Source organism: Phyllobates terribilis, unplaced genomic scaffold, assembly GCF_046119375.1.
Source record: "Phyllobates terribilis strain yellow unplaced genomic scaffold, ASM4611937v1 Scaffold_2__4_contigs__length_985480577, whole genome shotgun sequence".
NCBI classification, from domain to species: domain Eukaryota; kingdom Metazoa; phylum Chordata; class Amphibia; order Anura; family Dendrobatidae; genus Phyllobates; species Phyllobates terribilis.
In genome coordinates, this window is record NW_027362762.1 from 657018534 (window position 1) to 657036612 (window position 18079).

The 18079-nt window shown below is 43.1% G+C and overlaps 2 protein-coding genes across 2 annotated transcripts in view; one reads left to right on the forward strand and one right to left on the reverse strand.

Annotated features, from left to right (window-relative positions):
• Positions 1-513: 513 nt before the first annotated feature.
• Positions 514-4676, reverse strand: TOMM6 (translocase of outer mitochondrial membrane 6). The gene is made up of 3 exons (XM_073666744.1): positions 4520-4676; positions 4338-4449; positions 514-786 (listed from the first exon to the last, which is right to left on the reverse strand). The coding sequence occupies exons 1-2, from the start codon at positions 4642-4644 to the stop codon at positions 4353-4355; spliced, it is 222 nt and encodes a 73-aa protein (XP_073522845.1). The 5' UTR covers positions 4645-4676; the 3' UTR covers positions 514-786; positions 4338-4352.
• A 1-nt stretch (position 4677) lies between these two features.
• LOC141222972 (uncharacterized) overlaps positions 4678-18079 on the forward strand; it is a 143484-nt gene continuing 130082 nt past the window's right edge. The window contains exon 1 of the mRNA XM_073666743.1: positions 4678-4825. The gene's annotated coding sequence lies outside the window, so the exon portion shown is untranslated. The remainder of the gene's footprint in view (positions 4826-18079) is intronic.

The following is an 18079-nucleotide window of genomic DNA, read 5'->3' on the forward strand; positions in this document are numbered from 1 at the left end:
ATATAGATCAACTTTGTTTTTTTTTGTATCTATTAAAGGGATCCCAAGCTTGTGGATCTTAGAAGCTTTGCACGCTCAGCGGTGTTGCCATCTCATTTTAATTTCTTCAGAATAATGGTTAGGACCCCATTGAAGAGGGCTGACTGGTGCCACTTCCACATCAGGCAAGCAGAGCAGATGACTGTGCATCCCCAAATAACTGAAGGATGCATGCACAATTCCTGCTATAATTGGCAAGTATCTGTCCTATTAATCACATGCGCATACTAAGAGGTAAGCAAGACACGTCATCACCATCGCTCACCTCCCGATGCAGAATTTAGAGCCAGACAGCCCCATTGACAAAAAAAAAAAAAAGGCAGAGAAAATAATATAAAAGACCATGTAGTCTTTTGCAGGAGTCAATTTTCCACATTTCTTCCAAAGTGTCACTTTGTGGGTAAGCACTTTGTTTTTTTACTAACAAACAAACAAAAACCATACATGTGTTAACAATATGAATGGACAACAATATTAAGGTATGGCAAAGACATTGTTTTTATCATTTTAGAACAACTTTACCCTTTTACACAATGCAAAATATGAAGTTTCCAATTAAATTATAAATATTTTTATTCATCTTAGATAGCTCAGTGATCCCCTTATAAGCAAAAAGTAACAGGGCTTCCCAGTACAGCGTTATCAGTGATCTTCCAGCTGCATACGATTGGTCCATTCAATGTGTAGTCATCGCACTATGTAGACCCAGACACTGTATAATGTGCAGATGTGAAGGAATGACACAAACTGCAAAAAAAGAAAAAAGAATGACATCAGACGAGGAATCAGCAGAGTGGGATTAAGAAGTGGTCAGCTGTAACAAACGTTCCACTATACCAGGGAAATGCTCTATGCGGATTGGAGAAACATACCCTATGGATAAAAGTATCAGGATACCTACAGGAGCTTTTATGACATCCCATTCTAAATCCATACGCATTAAGATTGAATTTGTCCGTCCAACAGCTTACACTCTTCTGGAAGACTTTCTAAAACATTTTGCAGTGTCTGAGAATTTTTGCCCAATTCACCCAAAAGAGTATTTATGAGATCAGACAAGAGGACCTGGCTCGTAATCTCCATTCTAGTTGACCCCAAAAGTGTTCGATAGACTTGAGATCAGGACTCTGTGTGGGCTTGTCAAGTTCGTCCACACCAAACTACCCCCAACCATGTCTTTATGGACCTTACTTTGCATACATGTGTTCGCAATGGCTCAAACTAGATGATAAATTTAAAGAGAACTGGTCATGTCCTCAAATGCTGTTAACTTGGGGTTAATCCGCAGATTAATAGCATCCGAAAGCTGAGTGGCCGCCGCACTTGAAAGCCCGGCTACCGAAAGGAAAAACTTTAATCTTCCTGGCAGGCAACCTCCGACTTTCAGTCATAGAGGCACGGCTTCAGTCACAACTCAGTACATAATACGTGGCTGTTGTAACCACAACCCGGGACTGACTAACCACGCCACAGCACAGAGACAGCTGTCAAATACACCACTTATGTACTGAGGAGTGACTGAAGACACGCCATTAACCTGCAGATATGGGGGTTAAGTAGTATTTGGGGTTCCTTTTAATGAATCGTTAGACTACTTAGTTCACGTTTTCGTCTATACATTAGAAAGGATTAGTAAATCTGCCCCACTATTTTCATCAGTAAGCATGACAAGTGTATAGGTCACTACGCCACAAAAAATTATTGCAATAGGAGCCATTGAGCTGTAGTCTATATGACTAATTCAGGATCAAAGCAATGAACAAAAATGTCCTTATTGAGAAAATCTCTATGCTTATACACAGAATAAAAGTACAGTGGATTCTGTGCTGGTGACTGTCACAGATCCAGCCTTTGTAACTCTATCCTAGACGATGAGGATAAGTGCCCTTTTCAGGACCCTCCTCCAATAAAACAGAAAATTGCTACAAAGTGCAGCTGTCCCTCAGTATAAAATGTTTTCATTACTAACCTCCCCTTTAGCTGGCAAAGGTTACAGAAGCACTCGCAACAATTTATTTTCCTTAATCCTAACTATGTAACATAATGTAGGTGCTTTAATGTTCTCATCAATCACAGTCTTCCCTGGTTTCTGGTGTTGCTCCAGTCCTCTTCTAGGACACATCACTGCTCCTCTTTGCTGTGTAGGTGGTGCTACTGTCTCAATGTGAGCCTATGGAGCCTCAGATGAAGGCAGACTTACAAATGGAAGCAATTCCACACACAAATTCTGGCTGACATAGGCGTTTAAGTAAGATGACCTAGTGGAGGACTGGCGAAAATACAAGGGAAGACGGCGATCGGCAAGTATATTAATAAATCTAGAGTAAATTACGTAAACAGGATTAGGAAAATAAATTTATGGAATTGCTTCTTCATCTACTTCTGGTCTACCCATAGATGATGAAACGTCTGAGCAGTTCTCATTCTATTCTGCAGCAACGTTCTAAAAAGTTACTGCATAGTAGAGGAGATACACACGCACGATCGTGCAGCTGCGAAAGTAGGGAGACGAGTCGATTGTCAGACAGAGCTGGACTCCCCACAGTGAAGGCAGAGACAGTTTATTACCAACTCTGCCTTCCCGATCAATGTATACAGAGTGTTAAACAAGCGCAGTTGTACACAGCATATAAGCAGTACTGACAGCACTTCCTCCACTGGACCCAGCAGTCATGAGATCCCTGGGTATAGGAAGGGAACTTCTGGATTATAGGAGACCCAGACAGCTCTGCTATGCAGCAGGAGATTGAATATTTCCAGTAACTTGGTCTAACATACAAGTTACAGGGAAATTCTGGAAACAAAAAAAGTGTAAATACATAAAAAGCTGAAGAAAAAAAACCCTGAAACTAGTCCAAATTGCGGTTAAAAAGATTTCCTGTTGAAAAAAATAAAAAAATACAAAAAGTATTTGAATACTTTTTTACATCTTTTAAACAGCATGTATGAAAAGTCTCAAAAATGTGCCTGGTGAGGAACAGGACCTGGTCTTGAACTGGTTAAAGGGATGTATCCATTACTAGGATACTGATGTAGAACAGGACAGTTCTGTTCAGCGCATTGGGGCTGTTCTCAAGTACTGCAGCTCAGTGCCTGATGAAGTGGAGTCTAGCTGCAGCATTCCTATACAGCCACTACACACTGAACAGGGCTGTGCTGATTTACTTCTCACACAGTTCACATTTGGCCACCAATGGGGCTGCCAGTCCCACCTATCCTATGCTGATGAGCTATCCCAAGAATAAGTCATTAATATTGCAGAAGTGAATACTACCGTTAAGGATGGGGGTGAGGGGATGTTTGGAAAAACTAATCTAGAACTGCAAACTAGGCCTAACAATGTAATATTTTCTTTTATGGCGTTTTTGGCAGTAGCTAAAAGTAGATGTAGTTTTACAACAGCTGGAGAGCTACAACACCAATCATGCCCTTGTGGGAGATGTAGTCTTCCAATTGCTGGAGCTACTGGGTGGGTAGGATTGCCGTTAAAAGAAGCACTCCGCTGATGAAACTTTTTATCCTCTTAATATATTGCAGTCATTACATTGGCACTGTGTACTTACATGCTGCTCATTATGCCTTTCTATCCAGCTAATTCTTCTCTTTTCCATTAGGTCTACACCACATTATTTAAAACCGACTAGCAGAATCCTTGTAATCTCTATGTAGAAACAGTAGGTCAATTTTCCCTGTATGAGTCACTGCAAAGTTCCTTGGCAGGAAAAGCGGAAGAGCTGGGTCAGGAGTTCAAGAGGGAGATGATAAATGCAGGGACAAGAGACGTCCTGTTTCTACATAGAGCAGAGTAAAGAGAATTAGCAGGGTAGAAAGGCAAAATGAGCAATTGTAAGTACACAGCGCTATATATTATGATGACTGCAATATATTAAGAGGATAAAAACTCTGATGGGAGGAGGCATAGTGCTTCTTTCTGGCTGTGTACAGAGGCCTCCACACATAGGGGGCATCGTCTCCCAATTCTGCAAAGACAACCGGTAACTGACATACTGGTGTTCCCATAGAAACATCTCAGGACACTTTCAGTGTTTTGGAGTATGGCAGTGTAATGTATACTGTTACTTAAGACCTAAACACCTAGACTGATACATCTTTATAGAAACAAGCCCCCCTTCCTGTCAGTGAATGAACCCACCTCTAGAACTATGGAGATTTGTCACAAGAAGATGGCCCCTGAATCCGGATGCAATACTGTAACAAGCAAGGGCCCAGGGGAGCCGGGCAGCCATCACTGACAGCGAGCAGAGGAGGCACAGGCCCAGGCGGTGACAGGAGCCTACCTGCAGCTTCTGCCATCACAGTCCAGGCTGCGGCGCCATCAGGTCAATGTCAAACATGTTCCTAGCGGCCCATACACCAGCAACGAACAGGCCGAGGTTCACAAGGAGGTTCCTGCAAAGAGGAGACACATCAGCCCGCCGCCATGACACCCGCACCGCACATTCACATAAGCGCTCCTCACCGCCGGAAGTCATTCCTGTCAGTCATAAACTTATAGGCTCCGCGAACCCAGCCACGGCCGCTAGCACTGACCTCCGCTCCGCCCGGCGCCATCATGACCTGGTCTGCCACTACTTCCGGCTGCATGTCACCCCACTGCGCCTGCGCCTCATTGTCACTTCCTTTTCCCCTGTTGTCGTCACACGGTTACATTAACAAATACAGTAATTAACGGCAATGATACAGCAGAGCTGCGCCTGCGCGGGGTGACGTCACCGGAAAGAGCGGATCCTCCATCACGTGGCACAGCTGCTACCAAAAGCAGGAGGTGACAGAGGTGTGTGTGACTCTCTGTATGACTGTGTGTCTCTGGCTGTGTTCCTGTGAGGACCTCCCTTCTGCAGTGGTGAGGGGACCTGCTGAGGGGAGAATCTCACCGGAGCCACCAATGTAGACACTTCATCATGGCTGGTGTTCACAGGAGAACATGTTTTTTGCTATATACAGCAGTACTGCTATAGTGCTGTATATAGCACAAGTGATCAGATGATCGCAGGGTTAAGTCCCCTAAGGGGACTAACAAATACTATAGAAATAAAAGTTCAAATCACCCCCCATGTCCTCAATTAAAAAATACACATGTGTGGTATCGCTATATTCATAAAGATCGAATTCATTGGCGTACCCACCGTGGGACAGGGGGCGCAGCTGCCCCCCCCCCCAGAAGCAGGGACGCACGCCGCACACCAGGGCCTGCGTCAGCACTCGGGCAAATGCCGGGGCCCTGAGCAGCCAGGGGCCCCCTCACCGTCGAGCACCCCGCGTGCTATAGGACCCGCTCCCCCCCGCTTGCTCAGGGCCCCAGCACCCGGCACATTACTTACCTCTCCCCGTGCCTCCGCAGCAGCTCCTGCATCCTCCGCAGCTGCTGCACTGTGACGTCTTTCCACCGCGCTCTCTCCTGAGCCGTCACAGCGCAGAGCGGGATGAGGCTGGCGACGCTGAGGAGTCTGGAGCAGGGGCAGCAGGTGAGAAGTGAGGTGAGTATTTGATTTTTTTTTTTTTATTATTGTATGGAGCTCTGTGGCAGTATAAGGGAGGGGGGTGATATCCTGCATGGGGCATTATATGGGGGTGTGACATCCTGCATGGGGCATTATATGGGATGGTTGTGTGACATCCTGCATGGGGCATTATATGGGGTGGTTGTGTGACATCCTGCATGGGGCATTATATGGGATGGTTGTGTGACATCCTGCATGGGGCATTATATGGGGTGGTTGTGTGACATCCTGCATGGGGCATTATATGGGGTGGTTGTGTGACATCTGCATGGGGCATTTATAAGGGAGTGGGATGTATGTGACATCCTGCATGGGGCATTATAAGGGAGGGGGGTGTGTGTGACATCCTGCATGGGGCACTATAAGGGAGGGGGGAGTGTGTGACATCCTGCATGGGGCACTATAAGGGAGGGGGGAGTGTGTGACATCCTGCATGGGGCATTATAAGGGAGGGGGATGTATGTGACATCCTGAATGGGGCACTATAAGGGAGGGGGATGTATGTGACATCCTGAATGGGGCACTATAAGGGAGGGGGGAGTGTGTGACATCCTGCATGGGGCATTATAAGGGAGGGGGGATTGTGTGACATCCTGCATGGGACATTATAAGGGAGGGGGATGTATGTGACATCCTGAATGGGGCACTATAAGGGAGGGGGGAGTGTGTGACATCCTGCATGGGGCATTATAAGGGAGGGGGGTGTGTGTGACATCCTGCATGGGGCACTATAAGGGAGGGGGGAGTGTGTGACATCCTGCATGGGGCACTATAAGGGAGGGGGGAGTGTGTGACATCCTGCATGGGGCATTATAAGGGAGGGGGATGTATGTGACATCCTGAATGGGGCACTATAAGGGAGGGGGATGTATGTGACATCCTGAATGGGGCACTATAAGGGAGGGGGGAGTGTGTGACATCCTGCATGGGGCATTATAAGGGAGGGGGGATTGTGTGACATCCTGCATGGGACATTATAAGGGAGGGGGATGTATGTGACATCCTGAATGGGGCACTATAAGGGAGGGGGGAGTGTGTGACATCCTGCATGGGGCATTATAAGGGAGGGGGGATTGTGTGACATCCTGCATGGGACATTATAAGAGAGGGGGGGTGACATCCTGCATGGGGCATTATAAGGGAGGGGGGGTGTCATCCTGCATGGGGCATTATAAGGGGGGGTGACATCCTACATGGGGTATTATATGGGGGGGGGGGCAGCCTGCGTGGGGCATTATGTGGATGGAACAGCCTGCATGAGACATTATGTGTGGGGAACAGCCTTCATGAGGCATTATGTGTGGGGAACAGCCTGCATGAGGCATTATATGGGGGCCAGTATTCTGTATGGAGCGTTATATGGAGGCCAGTATCCTGTATGGAGTGTTATATGGGGGCTAGTATCCTGTATGGAGTGTTATATGGGGACCAGTATCCTGTATGGAGCGTTATATGGGGGCCAGTATTCTGTATGGAGCGTTATATGGGGGCCAGTATTCTGTATGGAGCGTTATATGGGGGCCAGTATTCTGTATGGAGCGTTATATGGGGGCCAGTATTCTGTATGGAGCGTTATATGGGGGCCAGTATTCTGTATGGAGCATTATATGGGGGCCAGTATTCTGTATGGAGCGTTATATGGGGGCCAGTATTCTGTATGGAGCGTTATATGGGAGACAGTATTCTGTATGGAGCGTTATATGGGGGCCAGTATTCTGTATAGAGCATTATATGGGGGCCAGTATCCTGTATGGAGATTATATGGGAGACAGTATTCTGTATGGAGCGTTATATGGGGGCCAGTATTCTGTATGGAGCGTTATATGGGGGCCAGTATCCTGTATGGAGCATTATATGGAGACTAGTATCCTGTATGGAGCATTTTATGGGGGCCAGTGTCCTGTATGGAGCGTTATATGGGGACCAGTATCCTGTATGGAGCGTTATATGGGGTCCAGTATTCTGTATGGAGCGTTATATGGGGTCCAGTATTCTGTATGGAGCATTATATGGGTGCCAGTATCCTGTATGGAGCGTTATATAGGACCAGTATCCTGTATGGAGTATTTCATAGAATCATAGAATCATAGAATGGTAGAGTTGGAAGGGACCTCCTGGGTCATCTGGTCCAACCCCCTGCTCAAAGCAGGATTCACTAAATCATCTCAGACAGATGTCTGTCCAGCCTCTGTTTGAAGACGTCCATTGAAGGGGAACTCACCACCTCTCGTGGCAGCCTGTTCCACTCATTAATCACCCTAACTGTCAAAAAGTTTTTTCTAATATCTAATCTGTGTCTCCTCCCATTTAGTTTCATCCCATTGCTTCTAGTCTTTCCTTGTGCAAATGAGAATAAAGATGATCCTTCTACAATGTGACAGCCCTTGACATATTTGTAGACAGCTATTAAGTCTCCTCTCAGTCTTCTTTTTTGCAAGCTAAACATTCCCAAATCCTGCAACCGTTCCTCATAGGACATGGTTTGCAGACCAGTCACCATTCTGGTCGCTCTTCTCTGAACTTGCTCCAGTTTGTCTATGTCTTTTTTAAAATGTGGTGCCCAAAACTGTACACAGTATTCCAGATGAGGTCTGACCAAAGAGGAGTAAAGACCAATAATGACTTCACGTGATCTAGACTGTATGCTTCTGTTAATACATCCCAGAATTGTATTTGCCTTTTTTGCTGCTGCATCACACTGTTGACTCATGTTCAGTCTATGATCTATTAGTATACCTAAGTCTTTTTCACATGTACTGTTGCTTAGCTCTATTCCTCCCATTCTGTATATGCTTTTTTCATTTTTATTGCCCAGATGTAGTACTTTGCATTTTTCCCTGTTAAAAACCATTCTGTTGGTTGCTGCCCACTGCTCCAGTTTATTTAGGTCTTTTTGAATCCTCTCTCTCTCTTCTCTAGTATTAGCTATCCCTCCTAGCTTTGTGTCATCAGCAAATTTAATCAGTTTACCCTCAATTCCTTCATCTAAATCATTGATAAAGATGTTGAACAATACAGGTCCCAGGACGGAGCCCTGTGGTACCCCACTTGAGACATTCATCCAGCTGGATGTGAAGCCATTTACAATCACCCTTTGAGTCCGATCACTAAGCCAGTTATGAATCCACCTAACAGTTGCCTGGTCCATTGCATACTTGGTCATTTTTTCAATAAGGATGGTGTGAGATACTTTGTCAAATGCTTTGCTGAAGTCAAGATATACTATATCTACAGCATTTCCCTGATCCACCCAGTCAGTGATTCTGTCATAGAAGGAAATTAAGTTAGTCTGACATGACTTGTTAGTTATAAACCCATGCTGACTCTGGTTAATCACTTCATTCTTATCCAGGTACTTACATACATGTTGTTTAATAATTTGTTCAAAGATCTTTCCTGGTATAGAAGTCAGACTCACCGGCCTATAGTTCCCTGGGTCCACCTTCTTCCCCTTTTTGAAGATAGGAACAACATTTGCTCTTCTCCAGTCTTCTGGGACTTCTCCTGTTTTCCAAGAATTTTCAAAGATTATGGAGAGTGGTTCTAAAATTTCTTCTACGATCTCCTTCAGTACTCTGGGGTGTAATTCATCTGGACCTGGAGACTTGAACTCATTTATGTTAGCTAAATATTCCCTCACAATCTTTCTGTTTACAGATAACTTGGATTCTTCTATTCCTTTAAAAGGACAGTGAAGATCAGTTGATGTTACATTTTCTTTCTGAGAGAAAACAGATGCAAAATAGGAATTAAAAAGTTTGGCCTTCTCAACATCCTCTCTTACCATTTCTCCATTTTCATCCTGGGGGCCAGTATTCCTGGGGGCATTTTATGGGGGCCAGTATTCCGTATGGAGCATTTTATGGGGGGCTGTCTCCTGTATGGAGCATTTTATGGGGGCCAGTATACTGTGTGGAGCGATTCGCTGGTTTCTGAGCTATTGTAGAATTTACAATAGATATCACTCATGTAATGTAAGAAGTGAAATCTTTGCATTGTACTATATATATATTTCTCTTTATCTGTGACCATGGCTTGCCCTCCCCTAGTTTTGATCCTGGGTACGCCCATGATCCAGTTTATAAAAATATGAAATTAATACACCCGATCGGTAAACGGTAAGGAGAAAAATTAATCAGAAGAACAGGATTGTGTTGTTACGGCAACAGCTCAAAATAATGTAATAAGAGGCGATCAAAATATTGCATCTACCCCGAAATGGTATCAATAAAAATTTCAGCTCAGGGCGCAAAAAAACAAACCCTCACACGGCCCCATCACCCAAAAACGTCACAACTCTTGGAAAATGGCGACACAAGCAAATTTTTTTTTTTTATATATTTCTGAATTTTTTTTCACCACTGTTCAGTGTAGTCATAATTGTACTGTCCTGGAGAATCACATTGCCAGGTCATTTTTACCGTATAATAAACGCTGTAAATTAAAGAACCCAAGAAAGCAATTGTGGAATTTCACCATCTCCTGCACTTGGAACTTTTTCCCACTTTCCAGTACCAAACATGTGGTGATTTTTTTTTACTAAGTGTTGATTTAAAAATTAAGAATATTGCAAAAAAAATATTTTTTTACTTTGTGTTGTCATTTTTCCGAGTCCTGCATTTTTATACAATTTTAGCCATTTTTAACTAATTTCATGTTCATATGATGATTTGATTCCTTAATATTACCTTTTTTTAGGAAGATGAAGTGCCCTTTTTTTTTCTCTTTGTTACATTTACCGGTTGGGTCAATTCATTTTATATTTTACTAGATCAAACTTTTACAAATATGGCAATACCAAATATTTTTTTTCCTTTTGTTAATTTTTAACGGGGGAAAATGGGGGTGAATTGAATTTTTATATATTTTTTTAGTTTATTGTTTTAAAAACACTTTTTTTATATTATTTTTCAGTCTCCTTAGAGGTTTGATCGCTTATACTATATGCTGCAATACCACTATATTGCAGTATATGGTTAAAATCTTGCTGCTGAGCTGCATAGGAGGACCGAGATAAAAGTGACAGGGGTCTTCAGCAAACCCCTGGCTGTCATAATAACCCATCTGCAATCGTGAGGGGCCAATGGAAGGCAGTGCACACGATCACTCACGTGTTATCATGGCAAGCAGCATCTCTGGACTTGTCTCCCATCAAGCACATCTGGGACATCATTGGTCAGAAATTGCAAAGGCAGCTGCCAGCAGCTGATCTTGATTGTTTATGCGACCAAGAGCATTCAGCATGGCAGAACATTCTTTAGACAACCAATAACAACCTCATTAATAACATGCCAAGTTGTGTAAGTGAGATTATTTCTACACGTAGAGCTCTTACTCAATGCTGTGTTCATTCGAGGTATTTTAAAAATGTTCTTTCCATGGTTTCATTTGCATATCATTAGCATGTCTATTGATCCTGTGATTTCCAGTGTTGAAGAGTGTACATCCAGTGCTGTTAGGCACGCGTGTATGACTCAGACCTGGCGGCTTATGGGAAGAATAAAACTTATTTTCCCCCAGGAGCCGTGTTTTCAGTATGGCTGATAGAAAGCTGCCTAACGCTATTAACCAGCAGATTAGCCCTATATCTCAAGGTTAATAGCGTTATTCTACATGACAGGTTCCCTCTAAAGGGCATCTGCCAGTAGGATCAACCCTCCCAAGCCGTCTATATGGGCATGTAGGTCATAGAAAGCTGAATAAAGTGATACCTTGATATCTGTCACCCAATGTTTTATTTCAGAGAGATCCACATTTTTCTAAATGAGCTGTTAAGAACTATGGAAAGGACACTGATCTGCATGAGAATGTACCTCTAGGGCTTATTTTACATGAAATGGGGCCTTACCAGTGTGAGACATGTAATTAACATAGAGCAGGAGAAATTAACTTTGTCTCATAACAAAAATATTCTCTGCAGCTCTCACAGCTCTGCTGTATTATAACACTGTCTGCCAGTAAGATGGAAGCTAAAGCACTGAGAGGAACCTGCAGATTTGTCAGCTCTGCAGTGAAATCAGGAGAGCAGCCATTACATATCACACTGGTGACCCACACCCCCCTTTTTTAACATAAGCTCCAAAATGGGGTCACTTGTGGAGGGCTTATGCTGTTTTGGCATCTCAGATGGTTGCAAATGCTATGTAGCATCCGCAATTTATTCCAGCCAAAATTTTTCTCCAAAAATTAAATGGTGCTACTTTGCCAAAGCAGTAGTTTTCAACTAATTATGGGGTATTGCGTAATAAATTGTGGGTTTTATTTACCCCTTGTTAAAATAAAAATTTAGGGCTAAAGCAATATATTTTTTATTCCACATTACGTTAATTCCTGGAAAGCACCTGAAGGGTTAACAAACTGACAGCTTTTTTTAAATACAATGAGGGGTGCAGTTTTTAAAACGGTATCACTTTTGCAAGAATTTATATTAAATAGGCCTCTTAAATTAATTTTAAACCAGAAAAGTTCACAAAAAAATAGAATTTTTAAGATTTCTTGAGAAAACTGTAAATTTGCTGCTAAACTTTTAACCCTTCTAACAGGATAACAAAATAGAAGATCACTAGAAAAATGATGCCAACGTAAAGTAGACATATGGGAAATATTATTTATCAAGAATTTTGTTTGGTATGACCATATGCTATGAGGGCATACAAGTTTAAAGTTTGAAAATTGCAAATTTTTCAGAATTGTAGATTTTATTGACCTAAATTTATCACTAAAAGTAGTCTCTCTCAAAATCACTGCGATATATAGAAGCATAAAGTGACATAGAATTGAAAAATGAGGCTTGGTAATTCAAGAGATTATCGGGGACTAATTTATTTTCTTACTCTAGTCCCAAGAAACAACTAGCATGTATTTCCAAACTACCTGCCTGTTCTAACTGGCACCAGCACAGAACGATCAGGGATCGATCCAGCCAGCAATTCTGCTGCTTCATATCAACAGAACAGCTCTTCCTCTTACGGGCTTCGTCAATGGGGAGTGACTGCCGACATTAAGCTGATTGACAGCTGGCTCCCTGCTGCCTAACTGTGGGGAACCAGCTGTCAATCAGCATGACATTGACAGTCATGCCCCGTCTACAGAGTAGAGCAGAAGTGAAGCAGCTGCTCTGTCGATGCGATGTCAGCTGAAGACGCAGAATCGCTTCCAGCAGAGATCGGCGGCGGGCAGGTGGATAGCAACTACCTGCCTGTTAGGCCTTAGACTCATCGTAAAAAAATAAAACAGTGCCGGATAACCCCTTTGAGGCAAAAAGTCGCTCAGTCCTTAAGAGGTTAAAATTCATGACTTATGATAAGAATTTTTATATGCTCACCGATTTCCCGTATAAATAACATTGCTGAAGTCATTAAGGTTCAAGTACACAAATTCCTCGATAATAATAATCATCTTTTTATTTATATAGTGCAAACATATTCTGCAGCGCTTTACAATTCAGACAAGTTACAGACGTTATTGGCACTGTCCCCATTGGGGCTCACAATCTAGATTCCCTATCAGTATGTCTTTGGAGTGTGGGAGGAAACCGGAGAACCTGGAGGAAACACAGGGAGAACATATAAACTCCTTGCAGATGTTGTCCCTGGTGGGATTTGAACCCAGGACCCCAGTGCTGCAAGGCTGCAGTGCTAACCACTGAGCCACCGTGCTTCCCGATAGCTTGCGAGGTACAGTACCAGGATTGATCTAGCACCTTAAAAAAAATTGTTTCTAGACTTGCCACAAAAAAAGACTAGTATTATTTACCAGCTACCATGGTTTACATAACATGCCTTCTTGTCAACAGGTTTGAAACCTACATGGTTCTTTGTCAAGATATTGAAGACTGTGATGACATTGCATTTAGTCGGAGTGACATAGGGAATTATTGTTATTGTGGCGCACTTGACAGAAATTCTCAGAAAAATTGAACACATTTTTTTTTTGTTTTGTTTTGCTGTTGCGTGACACAAAAATGTGTTTCACTTCAACCATGCCATCAAAAACCTCATGGCAAAACCTTGGCAATCTGTAGAAAAAAATATTCAGCTTTTTAACATGCACTTTCCATGAACTTTAATGGCTATGGACACCTTTGACAAGATAAAATATTTTAAACATGTTAGTGCAGTTGTCCCCAACCTTTCTGACCTTGAGAGCCACATTCAGTTGAGTGAGGGTTGCGAGCCACATCCAGCTCCCGTCCCCCTCACAGCAGTGATAACCAAAGTCCCCATTATGGGTATAATGGTAACCAAATCTTTTCCACAGAAATTACCACAAAGCAGTATACCAAGATCCAGGGGTTCCCACAATAACCCCCATTCAGTATTCTCCCATCAATCACTCCCAACACACTGTCACATCCAGCTTCAAGCACCTCCCCTGACAGGTAGTATCATCCTATCTCCAGCGTACCATACTTAAATTATCTCTAAACCCCTAAGGCTAGTAAATGTGCATCCAGATCTGCTCTTCTGTGCAGGCCTATTCACAAAAGTCACCATTTTGAGGTGAGCTCTACATACCTGTTTCCTAGAGCTGGAGCTAATGCACGAAGCTGGCAGACAGCCGCGAGCCACAATTCATGGGACCACGAGCCAGATGTGGCTCCCGAGATACAAGTTGGGGACCCCTGTGTTAGTGGTTACATCAAATTACAGTCAGTTTTAGTCTGCAAACTGTATTTATTTTCAGACCCCCTGACACGCAGTTTGCAGCCTGCTCCAAGTTTCAACTTTTTCTCTGGGATTGTCTCTCCCAATTACATGAGCTGGATGTGAGGTCTGTGTGTATCCAGGAAGCTGCTTCATTTGCTCATATATAAACACAGCTAATATATCAAGTACTTATTTTCTCTTGTGCTTTCATCATTTTTATAGCTGGTTTCCTCTTCTCTCCCTGAGACGTTACATGATTCTCCAAAATGGAGACCCATGTACAACCCCCTTCCTAATGCTATCTCTAAGGTCAGATTTAGACGGTAGTGTTTTCGGTCAGTGTGCTGTCCATGTGCTCAACAGACAGCATGTTGGTTCAATAAAATCCGGTGTGCAAGAACTAAGGAAAGAAAGGGAATCTGTCCCTACAATAAGACTAAGCTGATTCCCTACGTTGCAGCGGGCAACCTGTTCCTTGTGAACAGACCCGCCTTCGTCCTCAGCTAGTCTGAACGCAGACCTATAGAATAAAGGGAGGGGTCCCTAAAAGAACTGAGGACTGGGACAAAATTGGACACCTCCTAGCAGAAGTTGTAGCGGAGCAAAAAGACAAAACAGACAAAAAATACTAAGAGGTCCAAAGACCAAACGAACTAGAGAGATAGGTACAAAAGCACCTGGCTAGATAGAGAGTCAAAGTAACAGTGAAGTCCAGCAAAGCCGGGAGGGCAGAGCTGGAATAAATAGGCAGCAGGTCATGTGACCACAAAATAGAAAAAACTAACAGGAGGGTTCTAACAGTACCCCCTCTTCTATGAGGATCCTCCAGGCCTATCAGGAAACCTCCTGTGGAACGCTCTGACAAGTCTAGGGGCAGAGACATCATCCGCCCTTACCCAGGAGTTATCCTCAGGACCGAAACCTTTCCAAGCGACGAGATACTGCAATCTCCCTCTATACCTTCTGGAATTCAGGATACGAGAAATTTCATATTAGCCGTCTTCCACCACCGGAGGAACTGAGACAGTGGCATCCCTATCCGATACATCAGCCTTTTTCAACAAGGAAACATGAAACACAGGATTAATCTTCCAGGAGGTGGGGACCTCCAACCTAACAGCAGACTGGTTAACCACCTGAAGCACCTTAAATGGCCCCACAAACTTCGGACCCAATTTTTTAGAGGGAATCCTCAACCGCAGATTCTTTGAGGACAACCAAACCTTGTCACCCACCGTAAACAAAACGTCTTTATGTTTCCTGTTAAAATACTTCTTGGACTTCTTGTTAGCCTCTTGAAGGTTACCACGTACATCAGTCCAAACTCTCTCCAAATCACCGGAAAAATTCTCCTCCTCCGGCACAGCCGACACCAATTTTGAAGAACGAACCAAACGACGGATGTCTCCCAGTACAACAAAAAAAAGGAGAACACCCAGCAGAAGAGGTGTATGGTTGTTAAGAGCAAATTCAGCGAGTGGCAGAAACTCAGACCACCCCTCCTGATTGTCTGCCACAAAACAACGCAAGAACTGCTCAACATCCTGGTTCTTTCTTTCTGTCTGTCCATTAGACTCAGGATGATACCCAGATGAAAATGACAAATGGACTCCCAACCTGTCACAAAAGGCACGCCAAAAGCGAGCCACAGACTGAGGTCCCTTATCAGAAACAATGTCGGTGGGAACGCCATGGAGCCTGACAATTTCCTTAACAAACGCCTTAGTGAGTGTCTTAGCGCAGGGTAGTTTAATGAAAGGAACCAAGTGACACATCTTGCTAAAACGGTCCACGACCACCCAGATGACAGTGAAACCCTCGGACACAGGAAGGTCAGTAATAAAATCCATTGCTAGATGCGTCCAAGGCGCACTAGGAACCTCCAGAGGGCAAAGCAACCCCGCAGCAGGGGTGTGTGAAGCCTTTGACCTAGCACACACCGTACACTGACGCACCCACTTGATGACTTCCTTCTGCCACCCAGGCCACCAAAAACTGCGACTTATAAGTCTTAGTCTCAGAAATTCCTGGATGACCTGCCAACCGAGACTCATGATACTCCACAAACAAATCTTTCCTAAAGGTTCTAGGCACAAACAACCTCCCATGGGGAGTGTTAGATGGGGCATCCTCCTGGGCTTTCAGAATCCCATCTTCCAGAACGGAGTCCAATGCTGCTACCACAACTCCTTCCTGTAAAATGCTCTCCTCCTCCTCGGCACCAACCATGGGAGAAAAGCTGCGAGATAAAGCATCGGCTTTAACATTCTTAGTACCAGGGATGTAAGTAACAGAAAAATTAAACCGAGAAAAAAAAAGTGCCCACCTAGCCTGACGGGCATTCAAGCGCTTGGCAGCATCCAGATAAATCAAATTTTTATGATCCGTGAAAACCTGAACAGGAAATTTAGCACATTCCAAGAAATGATGCCAATGTTCAAACGCGAGTTTAACAGCCAACAATTCCCGATTACCAACATCGTAATTGAGTTCGGTTTCTGAAATTTTTTTCAAAAAAAAGGCACAGGGATGTACTCCATCCTTGTTCTCCTGAGACAAAACCACGCCGACCCCCACTGAAGAAGCATCAACCTCAACCAAAAAAGGCTTGGTCTCATCAGGCTGTATAAGGATAGGGGCAGAACTGAACCTCTCCTTGAGATACACAAAAGCTTCAATGGCCTCAGTAGTCCACTGGACCGTATTCGCACCTTTGCTGGTGAGATCGGTCAGCGGCTTGACAGTTATAGAAAAATTCTTAATGAGTTTCCTGTAATGATTGGCGAAACTCAAAAAGGAGAGGGGAAAGAAAAAAAAAAAAAGGAAAAAATTTTTTATTTTTGTGATCAATCTAAGGGACTCTATAATCAATGGTATACACAACAAAACATGCTTATTACGTTTTGTAATAATTTCCAGCCATTTTCATATGGTTTTAAAGTGGAGAGGTTTTTTTTTTTTTGTTTTTTTTTTTGAAAAGTATGCCCTTGAAATCAAATGTTAGAACAATAATTTTTAGAAAATAGGTAATGATATCTTTAGAATTTAAATAGTGCATCAATTGTTTATTCAGTGAATTCACATATATAAAAACTTGGGTAAAAAGTGATCAAATAATTAGTGCATTACTAAGTGACAGTTCACATTGTAATATGTTTGTAGAGGATGGATGTACTATAGGGTTAAACTAGTGTTTAGATCACTGCTAGCCTTGAATTAGTGAAGCTGATACCACAGCTGATTTTGGTGGGTGTTACCCTTGGCAGCTTTCCTTGACTGTTTTCCTTGAAAAGTGCAACATTTATTCAGTACTTTATGCTATGACTAAGGGTCAAATATGATCCGAAATGCGCAAGCCTACACACGCTTTTATCTCTGTTGGAATTGTATTTTTTAACGATGGATTAAATAAAGGCTTTTTGTAATTTTTCTACATCGTGTGCTGGAAAACTATTTTTTACTTTCACTGATATGTATATGTTATACAAAGGTTAAATACATATATATGCCAAAAGTTTGGACACACCTCATTTAAAGATTTTTCTGTATTTTCATGACTTTCAAAATTGTACATTCACACTGAAGGCATCAAAACTATGAATTAACACATGTGGAATTCTATACTTAACAAAAAAGTGTGAAACAACTGAAAATATGTCTTATATTCTAGGTTCTTCAAAGTAGCCACCTTTTGCTTTGATGACTGCTTTGCACATTCTTGGCATTCTCTTGAGGAGCTTCAAGAGGTAGTCACCGGAAATGGTTTTCACTTCACAGGTGTGCCCAGTCAGGTTTAATAAGTGGGATTTCTTGCCTTATAAATGGGGTTGGGACCATCAGTTGTGTTGTGCAGAAGTCAGGTGGATACAC